At 39.3% G+C, this 21,376-nt stretch overlaps 2 protein-coding genes across 2 annotated transcripts; both read right to left on the bottom strand.

Annotated features, from left to right (window-relative positions):
• Positions 1–446: 446 nt before the first annotated feature.
• Positions 447–9,975, bottom strand: ormdl2 (ORMDL sphingolipid biosynthesis regulator 2). Its single transcript, XM_050065846.1, has 4 exons — positions 9,843–9,975; positions 7,249–7,422; positions 4,966–5,117; positions 447–1,150 (listed from the first exon to the last, which is right to left on the bottom strand). The coding sequence occupies exons 2-4, from the start codon at positions 7,420–7,422 to the stop codon at positions 1,015–1,017; spliced, it is 462 nt and encodes a 153-aa protein (XP_049921803.1). The 5' UTR covers positions 9,843–9,975; the 3' UTR covers positions 447–1,014.
• Positions 9,976–17,100: 7,125 nt separating this feature from the next.
• Positions 17,101–18,584, bottom strand: LOC126403102 (uncharacterized). The gene is made up of 4 exons (XM_050065559.1): positions 18,367–18,584; positions 17,879–17,980; positions 17,562–17,735; positions 17,101–17,450 (listed from the first exon to the last, which is right to left on the bottom strand). Exons 1-4 carry the CDS (start codon positions 18,517–18,519, stop codon positions 17,277–17,279), a joined length of 603 nt encoding a protein of 200 aa, XP_049921516.1. The 5' UTR covers positions 18,520–18,584; the 3' UTR covers positions 17,101–17,276.
• Positions 18,585–21,376: the final 2,792 nt, after the last annotated feature.

The raw sequence follows: 21,376 nt of genomic DNA, 5'->3' as shown, positions 1-21,376 counted from the left end.
AATCTCTCAGTGTTAATTTGGGATTTTGACCCGATCTTCCACACAGCTCGTCTTTAAAGCATTTTCAAATGGTTTTGGTAAGTCTGAATGTTAATGTTGAGAAAGAAATTTCACTTTGAAAAACTTCAACAGGAGGTGTCCTCAGTTCTCAGATGCTTACTGAGTGTCGTTAAAAGAAAAGGTGATGTAACACTGGTAAATTTGCCCCTGTCCCAATTTATTTGAAGCGTGTTTGATGAGTTTTTATCATTAACTATTTTATCTTTGTAGTGTATACAATTGAATATAGATTGAAAAGTATTTACAAATTATTGCATTTTCATTTTTAAAAGCATCTCAACTTTAAGACAACCAAGTGTGCACAGCGTGTAGCTCTCACTGCTCATTTTTATGAGTGAAAAAAAAAAACCCCACAGCTTTTACAGAACACGTAAGTAACATAAATATGTGTGTGATAGCAAGACTGCAGTGTTTATTGTAGGCGTGCAAATGCATGCTGCATGTAAATCCTTCATAGTAAATCAAGACAAAAAGCATGAAAGTAAAGGGAAACTTGCAATTGTCATTCAGAACATGAACCACACTGCCACAATGAATTCATTCAGATTTATGGCAACAACTAGAAACAGTTTTACAGACGTGCAGCCAGTGCAGTTTGTAACAGAAATGAACAGGAACGAATAAAAGTCACATTTGAAAGCAGTGCAGTTCAAATTTGCTCTTTCTTTAAGCAAAAGTGTAGCTTTTTGACAAACGTACATCAGGAATGTCAGTAAAGGAATAAAATTACTTTCATAAAACAGCAGCAGTGCACTTACATATTTTTTTCCAGGCTGCAACAGGCAGCACACACTGCAGCTTTTAGAAATCGTGCCACACGTTCTGTACAGTAAAGACAAATCAGTCCAACTGGTTCTCTTCTCTTCAACCTCCAAACATAAAATCATTCAACAGAAACAGAAAACTAGAAGTCCAGTGTTGGTGGTTTAAAATCCAGTGTTCAAGTCAGTTCTGTCAGTATTTGTTGATCCCAAATATCCGTACTCCGTGAAACTGAGGCAACTTTGGGAGGAGGACGCTGAGGAGGGAGCTCGTATTGATTAGGAAATGTGTGGCATCGTATTTTGTGTAGAAACTGGCAAGAATGTACCTGCAGAGAGAGAGAGAGAGAGAGAGAATAAGGTGAATGTAGCATCGACACGTCAGGATCAACATTATCACAAAAAACTTTGTACAACAAAAATTCGTAATTTAAAAGTGAAAATACACTCCACAACTAATCATACAAGTGTGATAAAGGTTTAAGTTTTTCAGTTCTCTGAATTCAAGTTTAAAAAATTGCAGCAGGCTGCAAACGGGTATCAGATTCTTAAATGTAATGCTTTTCAAGATTTTTTCATGATAATTTTTAACCAAATTTAAGACAGATTTTTGGACAAATAATGTTTTTCTTATCCAAAAATTACATGTAAATATAAAGCTAAGTAGTATATGTGCTGATTTCACAAACAGGGTTTAGCTTAAACCAGGAGCAGGCCTTAATATGGACTAGTTAAATAATCACATTTGAGTGGCTTTCATTAACACTAATCATTAAATTTGGCTTAGATAGTGGAGTCCCAGAGTAAGGTGTGTAAGACTTAATGAGAACACCTGGGTTAAGCCTCATTATCTTAAATACGGGCACATGTTGTAGGTCTCATGGTGCCCATAAAAACACCATTACTGGTGTGAATCTTGAGACCAAACAATGCCAGAGGCAAAAAGAAATGTGTTCAGAAAACTGAGTGAGTAGGAAAAAAACACTACTAAAACATATAGTGTCAAACCATTCAGTAACTGAAAGACCATGCTGCTGCTACTGAGCAAAACAAAAGCAAATTAAAATGTAACCACAAGGACAGTGCAACAACTTCAGGTGAGACATCCTCATAATATTTTTTTAATATTGCTTATACTGAGTGATATCTGCCTTTGTAAACTCTGTGGAAGAACCTTAAACTGGCTTTAAACAGAGAATGCAGAAACAAGAAGAGAGCAATTTCTCATCCGTCTGAACCGCTGCAACGTGAAAGCATCATCATAAAGGTAATTCAGTAAATAAGTCCTATCAACAAGTACTCGTCTGACTGACCTCTGTGTTGCATGTTGGTCTTCATTTAGATATTCCAAGTAGTCCATGCTCTCTCACAAACATTGTTAAGCACAAGTTAAACCTGCCTCCTCGGAGGATCCTAGATTAGCTCTGACCCTCCCTCTTGCAACCGCGCTTAGTTTAATCCAGAACAGGCTAAACCTACGACTATTTTAAGATAGGTCTGTGCAAGTCTCTTTAAGTTAAGAGAGCTTAAGTGAGCGTTTTAGTCCGACACTAGGCTTAAACCTTGTCTATGAAACTGGCCCTTTATGTGGTCCTGTGCAGAGGTAGGTTTTACGCGGGAATATGGTTGTTAGAGTGAGTTAGATTAATCTACTTTTTGCCAACAGGTAAGTACAAGTATAAGGTAAAAATGTAGAATTATGTTCAAGGGTAGGTTTAAAGATTTCATTCAGAAGAGATGTGGACTTTTCATACAGAGGAGCTGGACTCATTTTGACAAAAGGAAATTAAAAGATGGATAAATGATAAGAAAAGATGTGAAAAGATAAAATGTTTGTGTCAATGAAGTCCTTACAAATTCAAACTAAGGCCTAATATTTGCCTGTTTGTTCTTTGTTCAGTGAAATAATATTAATGAATGTTATTCCCGACATTTTTGCCTATTAATGCATTTTACAGCATCTTGTTTCCAGCCTTTCAACACTGCACTGAGACCACTGCTTAATGTCAATGTCATTCATCTGTGCCATTGGTGAAGGCCATTTGCTTTCATCCTCTTGTTTCTATTGTTTACCAGAAACCATTTGTCAGTCAAATCAGTCATCAATCATCAACACCTGTTACACCCGTTACCTGTGGACAATGACATCATACATTTGCCTGTGTAGTAACCCCTTGCCTACATTCATTTATTAATACAAATTCTGCACTATAAAATCTGGACTCTGCCTGTGTTTGTATACGAGTGAAACCAGTGAGTGGGATTTAATTTACCCAGCCAATACAAATTGTTTTCAGTGTCCTACTAATGGTGCCCTGCAGAGTTGTCTTGGAAACAAACACGTTTTGTTTACATCCGTTGTTACTCACCAAAATGCAATGTGTGTATTCTTATGAGATTTAACTAACATGATGAAAGCAGCAAACTTGCACCTTAAGTTTTCTTAAAAGTTTGAAACTTGCTGGCACATTACTGCCACCTGTAGGTCAGTGGAGTAGTGTGAAACCATTTGTGTACTGCGCTGCCTGTGTGCACGTGTCCTCGTATGCATGCATGAGACATACAAAAAGGGGATCCACTCCACCTACAGTAAAAACACAGCGCTCAAAAAAGCTACTACAGGTTGAAAACTCCACAGGTCACCTTTACGTGCATCAATGTAAATACAGCCTTTTAATTCCAAAAGTCTGAGTGATCCGTTTCTGGTGCTCTGTTAGCGCGCTGTAGATAAACCATAAGTTGATGATGATTCAGGCCTTCAATCTGGTCCTATGTCTTCAGTAAAAAGTCTGCAGATTAAATGACCCTCCTCAGGTAAAAACATAATAAAGGATGTACAGACAGTGAATTGTTTAAATGACTAACTAGCATATTTATTCCACTCAGCAGTTTGACAAGGTGAGACAGAATCAACTGTACTCCAGCAAAACTAAAGGCTGCTTTTTATTTCGATGGCAGACTGCATGAGGTTAATGTCGTTATCCACCCATGTCCGGGAGGGTCAGCATGGACCCCTATGTGGACGTCCACATGTAGCCCATTTTTGTGACTGCGTAAACTGTACACATAGCAAATGCGCCAATTTTTTTCATTATATAAATTATTAATATCACAAATACAAATTAAACTTTAGGTAGACTACTTGAATAATAAAATCAATTGCTTTTTGATTTGAGAATGAAAACTAATAAATTGCAACATATTTTATTGCAATACTCAGCATATCACAACACGTTAGTAAAATTGTATCATGACTTAAGTATCATGATAATATCCTATCATGCGGCCTCTGGTGATTCCCAGGCCTGATAAAAATGTATTAATGTGCTCATGTTTAGCAGGTATAATGTTTACTATATTCACCATCTTGATTTAGTGTGTTGTTAGCATGCTAACATTTGCTAATTATTATTAATCACAAAGTGCAGCCGAAGCTGATGGGAATATCATTTGTTTGCAGGTATTTGATGTCACCTTTGGGGAAGATGAATGTCTGAGCTAAATTTCTTGGCAACCAACCAACAGTTGTCCAGATATTTCATTAAGAACCTCAAACATAAACCTCATGGTGGCACTAAAGGAAAAGTCAGGGGATCACCAAAGCCATTAGGATTTATCCTCTGGGGAACAATGTTTCATGTCAATCCATCCAAAGTTTACGTATTTAAGACCCCTTTAAAGGATTCTTGTTTTGAAATGAGTCAGCTGGAAACTTTAATTGGCCAGAGACAGCTTTTCCAACCAAGTCATGAAAATAACATAAGCTACAGCTGATTAAATGCTGATAACAGCTGTCAATACAGCCAACAACATCAGTGGTTGCTAACTAGAAATGAGAGGCTGATTTTATCTACCACTATCTGAAAACAAGGACCCACTGTTTTTGAAAAATTACGAAGAATTTCTAGACAATCTCTCATAACAAATGATGCGTGCGACAACAGAAAGCTTGACAGGCTCATTTGCCTAAAATTGTTCCCAGGTGTTCTCAAAAGGCCAAATTATTCCCAACATCCTGAATGACTGAGTCAAACACATTCCCGCTAACTCATCACATATTTGACTACATGCTGATTTGACCACCATAATGAAAGAGAAACCGCAAACTGTCCCGCTCTGCAGAGGACTTTTCAAACATACTCACAGAACAATTGGGGAGATAGTGAGGAATTTGCGTGACGATGTAAACTGGACACCGTAGTCCATCTGTTCCCAGTGTGTGAGTAGGCGGGCTTTGCCTTGGTCTGGTGTCTCAAAGGGAGTGCCCTTCACTGTGTGTAGAAACAGGTACATCACCTACAGGGGACAAAACACACAGAGGAGATACACAACCACTGTTAGACACAAACACAGATAGGTTTCCCTCCAGGTCACACTTTTCAAGAAGTGATACTCAGACATACTCAGACTCAGTACATACAATTGAATCATTAGCTGTCTCACAGAGGACATTTACCAAACATAATCATAACAACTGTGTGAATATGCCTCATTCATGTGCAGGCCTGCCACATATTTAATAATTCACAGATGCAGCTGTGGCAATTTAAACTGTTTAAAATGTTTGATGGTTAAGTGGTTTCATAGTGAAGTGGGAAAATGTAACAAAATTAAAGTTGTTTAGGTTAAACAGGACTGTAATATTATGTATTACAGTTTTACTGTATAAAAATAAATAAAGGAGAGCAACAAAATTCTCTTTCACAGTGTATGTAATCTTAACACAATGATATCAGTAATAATATTTTGTGTTACAGTAGATTTTCTGGATAATCAGAACATCTTGATATATGCTTTTTGCTGAGAGTCAACAAGATTAATACTGCTCTCATATGTCCATTAAATACGAAGCTGGAGTCAGATGATGGTTCGCTTAGCATTGCTGCTCTGTCTAACGGCCCTGACACACCAAGCCACATTCTTTATTCAAGATTTTTTTGGGCCCTATTGCCTTTATTTGTAAGGACAAATACAGTAGAAATGGGGAGAGAGGGGGGATGACATGCAGTAAAGAGCCATGGCAAGCACACAACCACTGCACATGGGATGCCCGCTCCACCAGGTAAGCTAGTGGGCACCTCACCGAGCCACATTCTTGCAGTGTGTCCCACTTGTTAGCACTAGTCGGCCCTTGTTGGCTTTTGTCGCTTTGTACAAATTACGGTCACCAGCTGCTTTGGAGAGTTATCTCCTCTCACCCAGATGCAGAACGTACATGCTATTTGACTGTTAGCTGTAGTCATTGCAGTGTGTTCAAGTTCAACTTCTTGGCCGAGACACAGGTGACATGAAACTATGCAACAGTACAGAAACTACCCAGCGAAGAAATATTCCGACACATAACCCCCCTGTATTTACAGCTCTATTTATCGACCTGCCCAAAGCCTTTGATACTGTTGGCCATCTTAATTTAAAACAGAGGTGGATTAGTATTGGTATATCTGACCAGGCTGTGGGCTGGTTTCTGAATTCTCTCTCAGATAGGCTTCAGTGTGTTCAATTTGTTAGGCACACCTCTAACTGGCTCAACGCTTGTAATAGTGTACCCCAGGGTTCAGTGTTAGGTCTGCAGTTATTTCCGATTTATATTAATAGTTTTGGTGAAATTGTGGTTGGTGCAAATTTTAATTTTTCTGTCTGACACAGTAATATATTGGCCGGCTCATTCGTCACAGAGGCTGTGGCTGAACTGCAGGCTGTCTTTAATGATATCCAGATTCAGCTTTCACAACATAAGCTGGTTTCAAATGCTGATAAAATTTAAGTAATGTATTTCTTAAATGCAAGGAAGAAGCCTGTGAACACTCCTGATGTTATTACTGCTCAGGGAAAGATGTTTTTGCCCTGCTGTCTTGACCAGGTCTCCCTTGTAAAAGAGATCGTTGATCTCAGTGGGACTTACCTGGTTTAATATCGGTTCCATAAATAAATAAAATTTAAAAAACTGAAACAGACATTTTTTACATTTAAACAAATGAGATGTAACGTGTTAATCAACCTGCTTTAAAGGTCTTGGTAGGTAGTTATATTTTAACCTCTGGACTGATCCATGCTAGCTGCACACACAGTAAAATGCCGATCAATGTGAACGTCTATGCAAGTCCATCAAAATTATACACACATACTACAGTGTCACATTTAACAGACAGATGTGAAGATCTTGTCCTCCAACTCTCAGTAGATAATTAATAAGTGTATTTCCAAAAATGTTGAACTATTCCTTTAACATGTGGCAGTCCTGATTATATCCCACAATGGTCTAATACATTCAGACATATTACAGAGGATAAATACCACAGTATAGGCTAAATCTCTGCCAGTATTGTCCCATGGTGAGTATCATATTGTCAATCCCTTAAAATAAAGTATGTATGTTTCAGATGTGTAATAAATACATGATTGCTATATATCTCTGTCTTTAACTGACCAGGTTGTGGATGACGTTGGTGAGGGTCCAGACGAGCGGCACAGTGAAGAAAGGAATGCTGAGCAAGACGATGTGCAACACGACGGTCAGCAGCAGGTAGGTGAGCCATATTCCTCTGCTGTTCATCACCCGCGTGTTGGGGTTCACCTCGCTGTGAGCCACGCCCACATTCATCTTCAAGAGAGACAAAGAGAGACAAAATTTAAGAGTTCAGGATGCTGAAAACAAGTCTCTGTTATTAAGGCTGTCACATCCTAGTTGGTTGGTTGGTTGATATGCTCTTATCAGACCTAATTCTCACTGGTTGCACAATCACTGGTGTTACTTTAAAAAAGCTGTGTGTCCACTGAAGTGTTTCTTGTTTTACGAGACACCCACAGACCTTTTATTCCCTTGTGACTCCAGATATCCAGCTTTTCAAACACGATGTTAGCAAACAGGGTAAATCTTATACCCTAAGTATGACAGCCTGAGACATATGGTAAAATTGCTACTGGGACCCCCTCAAAAATGAGATGATACATCTCAAGGGGTTTATTCTAAGAAATAAATTTTAATACTAGTGATGAGGTTTATCTCCTGAAATTAAAGTATTAAAATCAACATTTCTTACTTAATTTCAACTATGCAGAACTCTTTGCTTATGGGACACACATTTCATACCATCACCTAACAATACAGATGTGGCAGTGCAACATTTACAATGCTTACATCACAGCGCAGTTCAATTTCATGTTTTTTAGTGTAAGTAATTTCTATGCACTTTTTTTAAAATGGATGGATGTCATCAAATGTGTAGCTCCGTCATCTCTGCTTTTTTCCCATTGTCCAATTGGATGATTTGAGAGACGGGCCTTCTGTGGTGGTCACAACAAGTTCACAATTAGCTAACAATGGAGGAAAAACGGGTGGTGCTCAGTCGTTTGGCAGGATCAGTGGACTCCCTGTAGTCCCTAGACTCCTCCTGATAGTATTCATTTTTGTCATGCTAGGCCCAATGATAGACAGCAGGTTGTCAAACTGCCCCATCATCCTAAAATATGCCTGGAAACAGCCATCATGGAGGCAAAGCTCCTGGACCAGCTGGTGGTACTCCCTGTGATCCATCCTCTTTTTTAGGGTCTCCTGTACCCACACAGATCTCCGTTTATCTGCTGACAGCCTCTCACCCTCAACCAGAGCTACAGCAAGTCCCCTCTGCCTCAACATTTTAGTGACTAGCTACTAATTACTGTGAAATAAATAAATACACAGTAGATTGGGTGGTTGCCTGGCAACAATAAAAAAGCACAGCAAGCATTTTTTTAGTAGTGGCATTCAATTTAAAGAACAAAAGAGTGGTGCCTTGCGTTTTGCAACCTGTAAAACACTTTGTGTGTGATCAGGGCCTTAACGAATTCTTACCAAGAGAAGGTTCAGCTAGTTGCAATCTGTAGTCCTCACTGCAAGATGCCACTAAATCCCCCTAAACCATACACGCTGGACCTTTAACTAGTTCTCTCTGTAGTTTTCTGTGAATTAAGCTGTTTTATTTTTGCAAATTGATAAGACCAACTGTGTTACATTTGTGTGGAGCTAGGGCTGAAACAATCGTTTCATTAATCCAGTGGTTCTTAAATGGTGTGCCGTGGGATTTTGTGATAACCACACATTACTCCAATATTCAAATGGGCCTATATTAACATCATGCCTTTTTAACTGACTGAATCAGTATGTTGTGCACATCCATTTTACTAATAAAGAGGCAAATTCTACTTAAAAACTTTTGTGACTGTTGTCACATGGGAATTAAAAGTGTGTGACACATCACATTATTTTACATTATCTCACATTATTTCCAGTTTAAATAGATGCGTTATTTGTGCTTTGAGGTAATTTTAAAAAGTTTAAAATGAATTCTTGAATCCTCAATCAAAAATTTTGAAAAGCACTGCGTTAATCGATAAGCTAATCAACAGAAAACTGATCATCATTTCTATAATCGTTCAATTGGTCAAACATTTACTTGTTCAGTTTATGTAAAAATGTGCCTATTTTATATCCGTGTACATTACTATTCTGGGGTTTGGCATCTTGTAAGAGTCAGTATTTGTGGTGTAAATGATTAATCGACAAAAATAAAACCATATATTGAACTGAATTTCAACTCTGGTGTTAAGACTCCGCCCGACTTAAGTGTTCAGGGTGACTAAACCTGCGCTTCCTCTCGGGACTCCCTCATCACTCAGCTAGCCGCAACATTCACACACTAACCGGCGCTAAAAACATTAATGAAACACTAATATGGTTAAATTCGTACTTATTAAGCGAGATTATAACAGTAACCGTTCACTCAAAGCCCACACAGTTTAACTTTCAGCCTAACAGTTAGCTTTAACTGCGGTAACGTTCGCATGCTAGCTAACAGTTGAGCTGCTATCCACAGGTTGACATGCTAACGTCAGTTCAAAGTTACGTTAATCGGAATGTAACGGCTCCTGACTACACGTTAACACAGACGGGGTTGATAGGTCGTGTCAAATCGTGATAAATCAGCCCGACCTTTGCGTCATTTCGAGGTTTAAAACTTCACATTTCAACGGAGCCAACTTTACCTTCCTGTGTTGTCGTAGCTCACCAGGAAATTCCTTGTTTTTTCTTTAACCCCGCCCTCCTTAGGTTTGGGCTGGTTCCTCTGCAGCGGCGGACAGCTGTCGAAACTCCAGCCGGTGTCCTCCTGTCCCCTCCGGCCGCAGGTGCACAGGTGAGGGGGAGACACTATGTAGGTTTTAGCGAAGAGCAAGTGACCTCCAAGAAATTCCCTGGACCCCCCTAAGAAAATGCGAGCATTAGTGTAATATCATATCACTGTTAATTCCCATATAACTCCTAAATGTCAGGTCAATATCAGGATACACAGGGATGAGTGTTGACTTTTGAGGTTTCACTCTGCAGCCTACTGCTTTCACAAAACTTTCAGTTCAGCTTTTCAGCTTGTTTGTCACCATTAAGGCTTTATTCAGTGGTGCACTGTGTGGGCTGCTCAAGTATTGTGTTATAAGCAGTGGTGGGAGCTCTATTACTTGAGTAAAAAGTAAAACCACAGTGTAAAAACACTGTTAGAAGCAGAAGTGCTGCATTCAAAATGTTATTTAAAGGGTTAGTTCAGATTTTTTTTTAATGTAGGGTTGCATAGGATACTTACTTATAATAGTCAGTGTATTAAATACAGTAGATTTGAGTTGGTATGCCCCCAGTTTGGAGAAGCAGGCTGGAGCTAAGCAAATGTCCTGCTGTGGCGGGTCCAGCAACAAAATGTATTTTAGCCACCTAAAAAAAAAAAATCTTTATCACTTTAGGTGTATGCTATAAGAGTATTTTCATTGCTTTACCTTTCCATCAGGCTGCACATTCTGACGTGAAGCTGTTAACGGCTTCAGTTTCCTGTCTACCAGACTCCATTGAGAAAAATGGCTATTTTAGCTCACTGAACACAGCAGCTGCTGATCTACTGCTGCTTCAATCAGTTAATTAGTTTGGGTTATTGTGTGATTTTAGTGAACCAGAACTAACCCTTTTATACACCAAAATCACACAATAATGCAAACAAAATAACAGATTGAGGCAGCAGTAGGCCAGAAGCTCCTGTGTTCAGTGATGTTAAATCACTATTTTTCTCAATGGAGTCTGGCTGTAAGGACAGCAGTATTATGGCTTTATTTTCCCATCGGACATTACTGTGTCATTAAGGTACAGCAGTGAAAATACTCTAAATATAAAGTACAGTACTTGAGTAAATGTAGGATACTTATTCCACCACTGAATTTGAGGTACTTGTACTTTACTTGAGTATTTCCACTTCATGCCAGCTTATACTTGTAGTCCACTACTTCTCAGAGGCGAATATTATACTTTTTCTCCACTACGTTCGTCTGACAGCTTCATTTACTTTACAGATGACACTCCAAATATGGCAATTTTGTACTTTTCTGACTGGATTAAATGTTAATTTTATATGTTTAGGAAAATTCTTCCACTTATTAAGCAAAACAAACCCTATAAAAACCGTCTAGGATCAGTTGGAAAGTGCATCATCACGAAGCTGAAAATGAGGCTGCTTTTCTGACACCACAAAAGCTTTTAGAGATCTGTGATACTCACGTGACAGCCATGTCACTAACTCATGATGAGCTTATAGAATATAATGCATTGCTGTAAATTAAACTACCCAACAGTAAATAAAGAAGTTAAAGTTCATGCAGCAGTAATATTAATTAAAAAAACATCAGATATAACAGGAGTACACTGACTGGGAATATTTTACTGCACGACTACTTTTGGTTTTGATTCATGAAATCAATTTTGCTTATAATACTAACATGCTTTTACTAAGGTAAGGTTTTGAATGTGGGACTTACACTTATTTTCACAGGTTATTTTCACAGTGTGGTTTTAGTTCTTCGTCAGCCCAAACATCGGTGAACTGGTGGCTGGTAAAAAAGTGGTTTGACACATGTGGTTGAAAATACTTAAGGGACATGTGTGGTGATATTCTGTAGTTTTTGTTTTCATATGTTCTACTAACAAGTAGTGTCAAAGCCTGATCTAGCTTCCCTTTGTACCACAGAGCTCTATTGTTCTCCAAAGACTGTTTAAAACCACATCAGTGGACCACTCTGTTGCACTGCATCACATGTTTACATATGACATGTCATAACAGTGTGCATGGGCACCAAAAAGCACCAAATCTACATGAAAAAAAAATCTACAAGAAAACAGACCCAAATCAAATCCAGTTTGAGGAACTTTCGCTTAACTGTACCCAGCTGTTACAGGAAATTACTGAGCACTTCAAAATGAAGCTGTGATTTTGTGTACCATTGTTAAAGATTTATGTCTTTCGTGGGAATCCCTGGTCATGGGGCTATGTGCTACAGACCAGCTGTGTCTTGAGGCACCCAGGTTTCACTTGAGTATTTGCACTCCTAAAATATAATATCAACTAAGGTGAATCCTGCATTATTGGCAAGCCCTGTGTAGTAGAGGGATCTGTGTCAAAATCTAGTTTAAGGAGCATCAATATATTTAGTTTATACTGTGCACACATATTCCTAAATAAAGTCAAATATGTCAAATTAAATTACCACAAACTGAGAGAAATTAAGAATCATCCAAGCACCACTGGTACTTGTGCTGGTTGCACTGGATTTAAAAAGCAGCTTGAAGCAGTTAGCAGCTAACTCAAAAATAGCAGCGACCGAAAATGTTCACAATTTGGGAAGACAGTGAGGTCCGGTAGCTCCTTACCCACCTAGCAGAGAAGGAGATCAACTGCCATATAACAGGGTCAATAAATGATTGTTATTGCTAGTAACGCTATTGTTATTTTTTAGGAAGCGCTACTGACACATGTGTTGTGTGTCACACAAGGGGAAGGTGCTGTTGTGTTACACATCATGCCCCTAACGCCCCTTTTGCTTCCAGGATGCCGGCTCGCTAACTAAAATCACACAACCTATGATCGTTCTTTAAATAAAGGTATATTTAGCTATCACCTACAGGACATTTGAGGGACGTGCTGGTGGTGGTGGGAGCTCCTTGGACTGGATTTGGCTCTGACATGTCAAGGCATGGACACAGGACCTCTGGAAGGTGTCCTTTGGTTTCTGGCACTAGGGCGTTAGCTTAAGGTCTTTTGAGTCCTGTGAGTTGTGAGGTGGGGTAACAGCACGTCCCACAGATGTTTGATCAGATTGGGATCTGGGGAATTTGGAGGCCAGGTCAACACCTTGAGCTCTTTGTCACATTCCTCGGACCATTCCTGAGCAGTTTTTGTGGTGTGGCATGGCGCATTATCCTGCTGGGGGGCCACTGCTGCTGGGGAGCACCGTTGCCATAATGGGGGTGCCTGGTCTGCACTGGTGTTTAAATGGATGGAGCGTGTCAGGTGGCATCCACATGAATGTCAGAGCCCAAGGTTTCCCAACTGAACATTGCACTGTAACAAGATGATCAATGTTGTTCACTTCACCTGTCAGTGGTTTTAATGTTTTGGCTGATTGGTGTACATTAAATTAGGGATGGTCATTATGGATCAACTCTACTATCACAGTGGGCTATTTTTAAACTCATATTAATTTCTATTTTTATTTTGTTAGATAATATTGATATAATCATGCTGTATCACGTTTTCTTGGAACTTAATTGAGGAAGTAACCAGATGGGAATGTTTGTTTTTGTTGGTTTAGCAGGTGAAATAAGTACCTGAAAAATCAAGGTCACACTGACAATGCAACCTTGTTAAACCAGTATTTCCACAAAGCAGACCTGCTCATTCATTTTCAACATGGCCTGATAGAAACCCAGATATTAATGTATACTGTATACACTGCAGACTGTTAACACCTCATCCCGTCAACTGAATGTCTTGTGCACCAGTTTTTCACCCTGTGTGGCTAAAAACCACAAATCTAATCAATCTACACTTGAACATCACAGTTCATAGTTAATATAGCAAAAGTATGGAATCAAAATGCTGCTGTGTAGATCGTTGTTGTGGAACTCATGAACAAGAATGATGCTGGATGATGAGAAAACTTATCCTAAAGTACAACTAGACTGTTTTTTTCTAGAATAAAAGTTGGAGTACTGAACTGAACTGAGGTTTAAGTTTGTGCAGTGACTGCAGAAAACAGTATATTCAAGCATAATTTTATTTATGACACAAGAGATGTTATGGACGGGGAAAAATGAGTCATGCACAGGAGGCAGGGGAATGAAAACAAAAACACACAGGCTGTTACCGGCACGCTCAGCAGTTCCCTCCCCCGTAACACAAGCGCTGTGTAAAGAAATTAAATAAGGAAGTGACCTCATGGATGAACCACAGATTACATGTGCGGGACATCCTGAGGAACTTAGGTTTGCTGAGTTATTTATTAAGACACTTTTTTAATGGATATTTTATATTTTTATGCATATATTCATTAAAAAACACTGATGGTGTTTTATAATGTACACACATTACAACCAGTAGCATTCTAAGTTTAATCAATTTATGGTGAATTATTCAAAAGCTGTATTTTTTTTTTTACATAATTTATGACATCATAACAGGTTTGCTGCCAGGATGGTTTTGACTTGGCTTTGCCTCTGTGTTTTGTGCTTACACAAACACATTTAGAGGAAATAAAGGAAAAGTACTGCAAAAGTCAAGAACATAACAGTAGAACAGATGATGACAATTAAGTATGAAAAAGATACTATTAATATACTAAAACAAATACAGGTGTTTTAGAATGACAGCTGTGCAGGATGTACTTGGAAGCATTTCCATTTTACTCCACTACATTTATTTGACAGCTTTAGTTATGCTGTGGATTCAGATTATTGATACAAAATATAAATCAACTTAGAAATTATGATGTAGTATTATAAGTTATGCCACTCAGCAGTGAATTAAGTACTAAAGAAATTACGGAATGTAACATTAAAGTGATGAACATATGAATCCATCCATCCATTTTCATCTGTGGGTTGTGGGAGCAGCACGCTGAGCAGAGTACTTCCCAGGCCAGATGAGATATGTAATCCCCAGCGTGTTCTGGGTCCCTGGGGCCTCCTACCAGTTGGACGTGCTTGGACAACCTCTTAATGGGATGTGCCCAGGAGGCATCCTGATCAGATGCCCGGACCACCTCAACTTGTCCCTTTTGACACAAAGGAGCTGCGGCTCAACTCCGAGCTCCTTCCAGATATCTGAGCTCCTCACCCTATTCTGAGGCTGAGCCCATCCACTCCACAGAGGAAACTCATTTTGCCATTTGTATCCGCGATCTCAGTCTTTTCTCATTCACTACCCAGAGCTCATGACCATAGGTGAGGGTTGGGACGTAGATGGACCAGTAAATCAAGAGCTTTACCTTCTGGCACAGCTCCCTCTTCACCGTGATGGTCAGGCGTATTGCCCGGAGAAGTTTCAGTTGGTTGCAATCTGCAATCTTCACCACTAGAGGCCACTAAATCCTACACACTGCTTCTTTAAGTAAGATTTTAAATGCAGAGCTTTTACCGGTAGCAGTTTTTTTACACTGTGGTGGTGCATCAGAATACTTCCTGGACCACTGCTTACTGTAACCTGTTGATCATCCTGCTTGCATCATCCTCACACAAATGTACAGTAACACTACCCTGCACATCACTGTTCATGCTCACAACAAAAATCGACTCTGACCTAAAGATGGACAAACAGATAAATGATGTAGTGGGAAAGAGCTTCTTCCAGCTCAGGAGGCTGTCCAAGGTTAAATCTTTTCTATCATGTTCTGTTTTTGAAACTGTAAAGCATGCTTTATGACATCCCGCCTTGACTACTGTAATGCCTTCTATGTTGGTGTTAGCCAGGCCTCCATCTCTCGCTTACAGTTAGTCCAGAACGCCGCTGCTTGTCTGCCAACAGGTACACGTAAGCAAGAGCACATTAGCCCTGTACTTGCCTCCCTCCATTGGCTTCCTGTGCACTATAGGATTGATTTCAAAATTATGCTGTTTGCTTTCAAGTGTCTTAACGGCTTGGCACCCATCTACCTCTCCTCCGATCAGCTTCTCCTGGCCGTCCCTAAATCCAGGCTGAAGCTCAGGGGAAACCGGGCTTTCGCAGTGGCAGCCCCAAAGCTTTGGAACGAGCTGCCTCTGCATGTTAGTCAAGCCCCCACTCTGCAGGTGTTTAAATCACGCCTCAAGACACATTTTTATTCTTTGGCTTTTTCAAGCACAGCTTGAGTGATTGGTGTTCTTCATGTGACACTGTGTATGTTTTTTATTTATGAGTTGTGATTGTGAGTTGTTACCTGTTTTTTCTTTTACTTGTAAAGCACTTTGGTCTCAGCTCTGTTGTTTTAAATGTGCTATATAAATAAATTGGTATGGTATGGTATGGTACAACATATTGAACCCTCCTCATGTAGGTTGCCATATACCTTTATTCTGATGCATTTACTTCATGATGACTGCCAAAAATCATTATCAAATGTAGGACAGCTTGTTTTTCATAACAGTGAGCAATACAGCCTCACACTGCACCTTGCTACATGCCTACATTGATACTGCTCTTTCCTTCTGTTTGTGCAACTTACTTGAACATGTCATTATTCACTTACCTTTCTTGTAAGTACTTTGGAAAGTCTGTGTTTAGATCAGGTGCTAAATACGTTATTTGTGCTGTGACAGGTGCGCTGACGCTCTTCCTGCAGATCTAAGCGGTAGACTTTGGAGTTTTTACCTTCAAAGACAGGATGAAAGGTTGAATGAATTCTGGATATTGAGTCACTCTGATAATAAACTTCCTTGTTGAGCGACTCAATACCTTTACGGTGAGCTCACTGCTACTTCATCTTCCCCTTTAAACATGACGCCTTCCTGTTTTTTTTTGTTTTTTTTGCATTGAATTACTACTCGCACATTCACATTGCATCATCAGAGTGTGTGAGGGAACTGAAGTGTGCAGTATAATAGACACACTGACTGGGAGGAAGTATGCAGGAAGTTGTGGATGTCCAGAGAGCGGCAGGAGTGTTTTAGGAAAGCACAGCTTCCTTCTAATATCAACACATTTGTCTGGTTGTTGTTTCGGAAATTCATTCACAGAAAAGTGCAGTTATTACCTAACGTTGCTTAATGAGGCTTTGTTTATCATGACTGTTTTCAGTGGAAGGAACAAGCCAGTGACATCATTTATGAACCTCAACACATGATGATGAAAGTCAAGTGGTTTGATATGAATATTTTATTGATTCTGCATAAAAAATTACATAGAAATAACAATTGATTCCAATAAATATCAATAAATAAATGCAATAAATATGATTAGTATAAATATGTTAGATAATAATCCCATTGGAAATACAGACCCATGTGTACATGGGAGAAACAAGAGTGAAAACACTGTTGTCGATGCATCATCAGCCACAGAGAGCTGTACAAGAGACTTTGATCAATGTGATCACATAGAGGATGCTTGTACGATTTACAGCTGCACATCAGCAAACATTTCACGCTCTACATTTCTGAGCCACAATGTCTGTGTGATGAGCCGGATCTCCAACAGCAAAGACACGAGCGGCAAGGATGGAGAAGGAGAAGAGTCTGTCCATGGTGTACTGGCACAGATAAATCTCCTTCCAGTGACCTTTGGGCCATGTCTCCTCTTTATTGGTGCTGGACTCCTGTAGAAACGGAAAACAACAGTAAACTTGTGTCAAGTTTTATCTGATAAATGCTGCACACACTTTTCTTTTTTTTTTTTTTGCAACATTCATTCAGGCGACCGAGCTTACCTTCTGGTGATGTATCTCTGCTGTGGACTTCACACAGGAGCTCATGTCTTTGTGCAGTTTGTGTATCGGCAGCTCCACTTCTTTGACAAATTTGGAGCAGCTTTCAAATCCAGCGACCCTCTCCACTGCAGACATGTAGCTGGTCAGGACGTTGAGCATCTTGCCAAGACATGTCTGAGGACAGAGGAAGTGAAAGACAATTAGGAACTAGTTCTTTTATAATGTAAATTGAAGTCTTTTGTAGTTTTCCCTATTCAGTTCTCCTATCACTGCCACAGCAGGCATGTAATGACATTAATTTGATTGTTTATGCTCACCGCAGGTTGCTGTTTGAGAGTCTCGGGGTCACACATGTCTTTTGTCTCCATCCAACCAAGGGTGGTGGTGAAGTTTAGTACATCTTTGGATCCATTTCGTGCCTAAAAAACAATTTGAGGAAAACATGCTCAGTAACAGTGTCGCATTATGTTAAATAAAAGACATTAAGCAGTGAATGCAAGATAAGAAAAAGAGAAAATTTAAAGGCAATATAGCTCAATAAATACATTTGATTTAGGAAAGATGGTAGTTTCAAGTGAGTAAAATCTGCCCAGTCAACACTTCTTACTTTAAATTTTTTTGTTACTAATAAATTGCTGTTAATAAACACTTCAATATGTGTTACAGACATGCATTATAGTAATATAAAGCACAATTTGAGTGCCCTAACTTTTTCTCTAGGTGTTGTATGGAAAAGTTGTTAACATTATTTTGGGTGTAATCTCCATTAATAATTTCAAATAGTAAATAATTAATAAAAACGTACCTTTATTGATACAGATCTGGCGATGTCATTGAGCTCCAGAGAGCTGCTCGGCACAGCCCCGCATGCATCATGCAGAGGGTGTCCGGTCGGAGCGCAGGATGCAGCCCCTAGGAGCACCAAAACAGCAGCAAAAGTCGCGAAACAAAAATCCATGGTGTTGTTTTCTGTGTTAGGTGAGCTGTGTCCGGTCAGTGTGTGTCCTGCTGTGAGCTCGTCCCTGGGACTGGTGTGAGTGTTGAGTGGCGTGGAGTCCTTTTAAATGTCGTTCATGCGCGGCAGACCGAACCTGTGACTCAGCAGGGTTTTCCTCTGGGCATCCCTCAACCCTCAGGTGAGTTCATGACGAGTGCATATCAATGTTATCACAGTCAAGCAGACTGGGCGTGATGAGGTCAGTCATTACATCATATTAGGTAATTGTCGGTTAACACTGACAAAAAGAGAAGAAAATGACCACAGTGGAAGAAGTACTCATGTTTCCTTAAGCAGGAATATCACATTATTATAACAATAAGTTTCATTATCAGAGTATAACAAGTGAAATACACATCATGCAGAGTGACTTTTACAGTATGATGAAATATACATACATTTTTAATGACGGAAACATGTAAAAGTATTTGAATATGAATGTTTTAGATACTTTATTAGTGGTATAGTTCTGCATCATATCATACAAGTCTATCACATGACTTCATATTCCAAAAAACAGTGCAATATTTCCCTCTGAAATGTAGTGGCGGTGTAAAATATCAAAAATCTGAAATATTCAAGTGAAGTACAAACAGTGTTGAGGAGTAATTCGTTAAATGTAATGGAGTAACGTGATTAAATTACAAAATAAATGTGATCTATTACAGTTACTGAGGAAAAATATGATTAAATTAAAAATATTGGTGATGAAGAAGGGGATACAAACAAATATTTTCTTTTCAGTAAATGCCTTACATGTAGAATATAACAATTTATAATCTCCATTATATTAAATAAAACTTTTAATAAAAGTTTGTCACTGTTTTTAGCTTTATTGCACACTTTAAAACGTTTGCAAGAAAAGTAATCAAAAGTAATCAATTAGTTTCATTGCTTTAAAGAAGTAATTAAAATAGCTACATTACTTATTACATTTCTTTTTTTTTGAGCATTTTGCCTTTATAGATAGGATAGTCAAGTGTGAAAGGGGGAGAGAGAGAGAGAGAGGGGATGACATGCAGCAAAGGGCCACAGGCTGGATTCGAACCCGGCCTTGCCGCCTGCTCTGCCACTAAGCCACCGACGCCCCGACTTATTACATTTCTAACAGGGTAACTTGTAATCTGTAACTTGTTGATTTTAAAAGTTCTCAACACTCAGTAAAAGTATGTCAAAACTGTACTAAAGAGCAGTACTTGAGTAAATGTACTCAGTTACTTTCTAACACTGACAAAGACAGTGCTCCTCTGTTGTAATCACAATATTTAAAGTTGAACTTAAATTGCTGTCAGGCTAAAAACAAGGTTATTTATTCTGGTGTAACATATCTTTTTAATTTAATATTTTCCCTGTTTTCCCTTTATCAATGGGGCTGCTTTAAAGACTCATATATTCTTATCTCAGATTATTTAAAGTCATACCGTAATACAACTGACTGTGTGTGACAGACGAGCGTGACACACTAATTAACCTACATGTGTTCTAATCAAGTTTCACATCTATGGCGTCGTCGAGGAAGTGAGATTAACCTTTACGTTTCAGGGCGATAATGAGCTGAATTCTCCTTACAGATTGGACAAACTTTCCATTTGTGTCTGTGATCTGCCCCTCTTCTCTACCAGAGAAAAACCTCTGCCTTCAACTGAATTTTTTTTTTCAAAGAAAAGAAATGATGATGGGAAGGCGTAACATATTTTAGAGCTTCCTTAATCTTTCCCATTGATGTTTTAGTGGCCTGTGACTAACTCATTTTGCACACTAAACAATTTGAGCAAACAAATTAAGGAAGCAGACTTGTTTGTCATTTATATATTTATTTAAAATGTTTTTGAGGTTGGGAACAGTCAACAAGCTGCTGCTCATTTACTTATATGGGAAAATCTCTTAAATTTTGTGCATCAATTGTCGTGACCACAAAGGTATAGGTGATTTTTGTACTGATAAGAGGGGGCTCATTTATAAACATGGCGTACGCACAAAACAAGGCCTGAATAAGGCGTACTTCTCTTTCCGCACAAAATTCATGATCTGATGGGAGAAACTTTGACCCATGCTTATGAACATTTTGGATATGGGAAACTGGCGATGCCGATGGAGAGGTGGAAGCCTGATTGTAGAAATTGTAGAATATTTTTTGTCCCACACCATTTTTGGCTTTTGTCCGTACATAAAGTTTTAGTCTAGATTCTAGGCACTGTTTTATGAATGAGACCCCAGGGCTGGATTCATCTGGTAGGGGGTTGTGGGGCAAAATTGAGCTGTGGGCCCCTATTAACCCCTCCTTCACATGGCCCTCTGTGTTGCCTTTAATTACTCACATGGCAGACTCACACTATCACCAGATTAAAGTGTCAATGTTGGACAATTCTGCAAAGTCCTGGGGCCAGATGCATATGTAGATTCACGACTAAAACTGTGTGTACAAAGACAGAAATACGCATACGCATTCTTTTCAACAGATTTATAAAGCCTGATTCTGTGACTCTGGGTGCATGTGCACGAGCCTCATCACGTACCTGCTCCACCACTCCTTGGATCTGTCAGTGAGAAATATGGCAAGAAAGCATGAGGGTTGTGTCACATTGGTGAGGTTCTCCAAGAGGTGCCAGAGCAGCTGTCATTATGAATGGCAGTGGATACTTGTAGCATCTGTACCACTAATGGTGGGAGGCCCAGGGGCAGACCCAGGACATGCTGAAGGGACTACATGTCTCACTTGGCAAGGTGATTGCGCAAGGTGCACACATGCTCACTACACATCCTTCCTCTATGAATACCAGTTGTGTGGGATAAGGTGTACACATGGTTTTTGTGTGTA

Source organism: Epinephelus moara, chromosome 16 (assembly GCF_006386435.1).
Source record: "Epinephelus moara isolate mb chromosome 16, YSFRI_EMoa_1.0, whole genome shotgun sequence".
NCBI lineage: Eukaryota > Metazoa > Chordata > Actinopteri > Perciformes > Serranidae > Epinephelus > Epinephelus moara.
The sequence above is the reverse complement of the archived record's forward strand: the minus strand, read 5'-3'. Positions and strand labels throughout refer to the sequence as shown.

Excerpts from the sequence above, each read along its gene's own strand:
- ormdl2 (XM_050065846.1), bottom strand. The coding sequence starts at position 7,422 with ATGAATGTGGGCGTGGCTCACAGCGAGGTGAACCCCAACACGCGGGTG. Across the intron at positions 5,118-7,248 it reads CCAACGTCATCCACAACCTG|GTGATGTACCTGTTTCTACA; the intron begins GTCAGTTAAAGA and ends TGTCCCCTGTAG. Across the intron at positions 1,151-4,965 it reads ACTATCTCCCCAATTGTTCT|GTACATTCTTGCCAGTTTCT; the intron begins GTGAGTATGTTT and ends CTCTCTCTGCAG.
- LOC126403102 (XM_050065559.1), bottom strand. The coding sequence starts at position 18,519 with ATGGATTTTTGTTTCGCGACTTTTGCTGCTGTTTTGGTGCTCCTAGGG. Across the intron at positions 17,981-18,366 it reads CCAGATCTGTATCAATAAAG|GCACGAAATGGATCCAAAGA; the intron begins GTACGTTTTTAT and ends ATTGTTTTTTAG. Across the intron at positions 17,451-17,561 it reads CAGAGATACATCACCAGAAG|GAGTCCAGCACCAATAAAGA; the intron begins GTAAGCTCGGTC and ends CCGTTTCTACAG.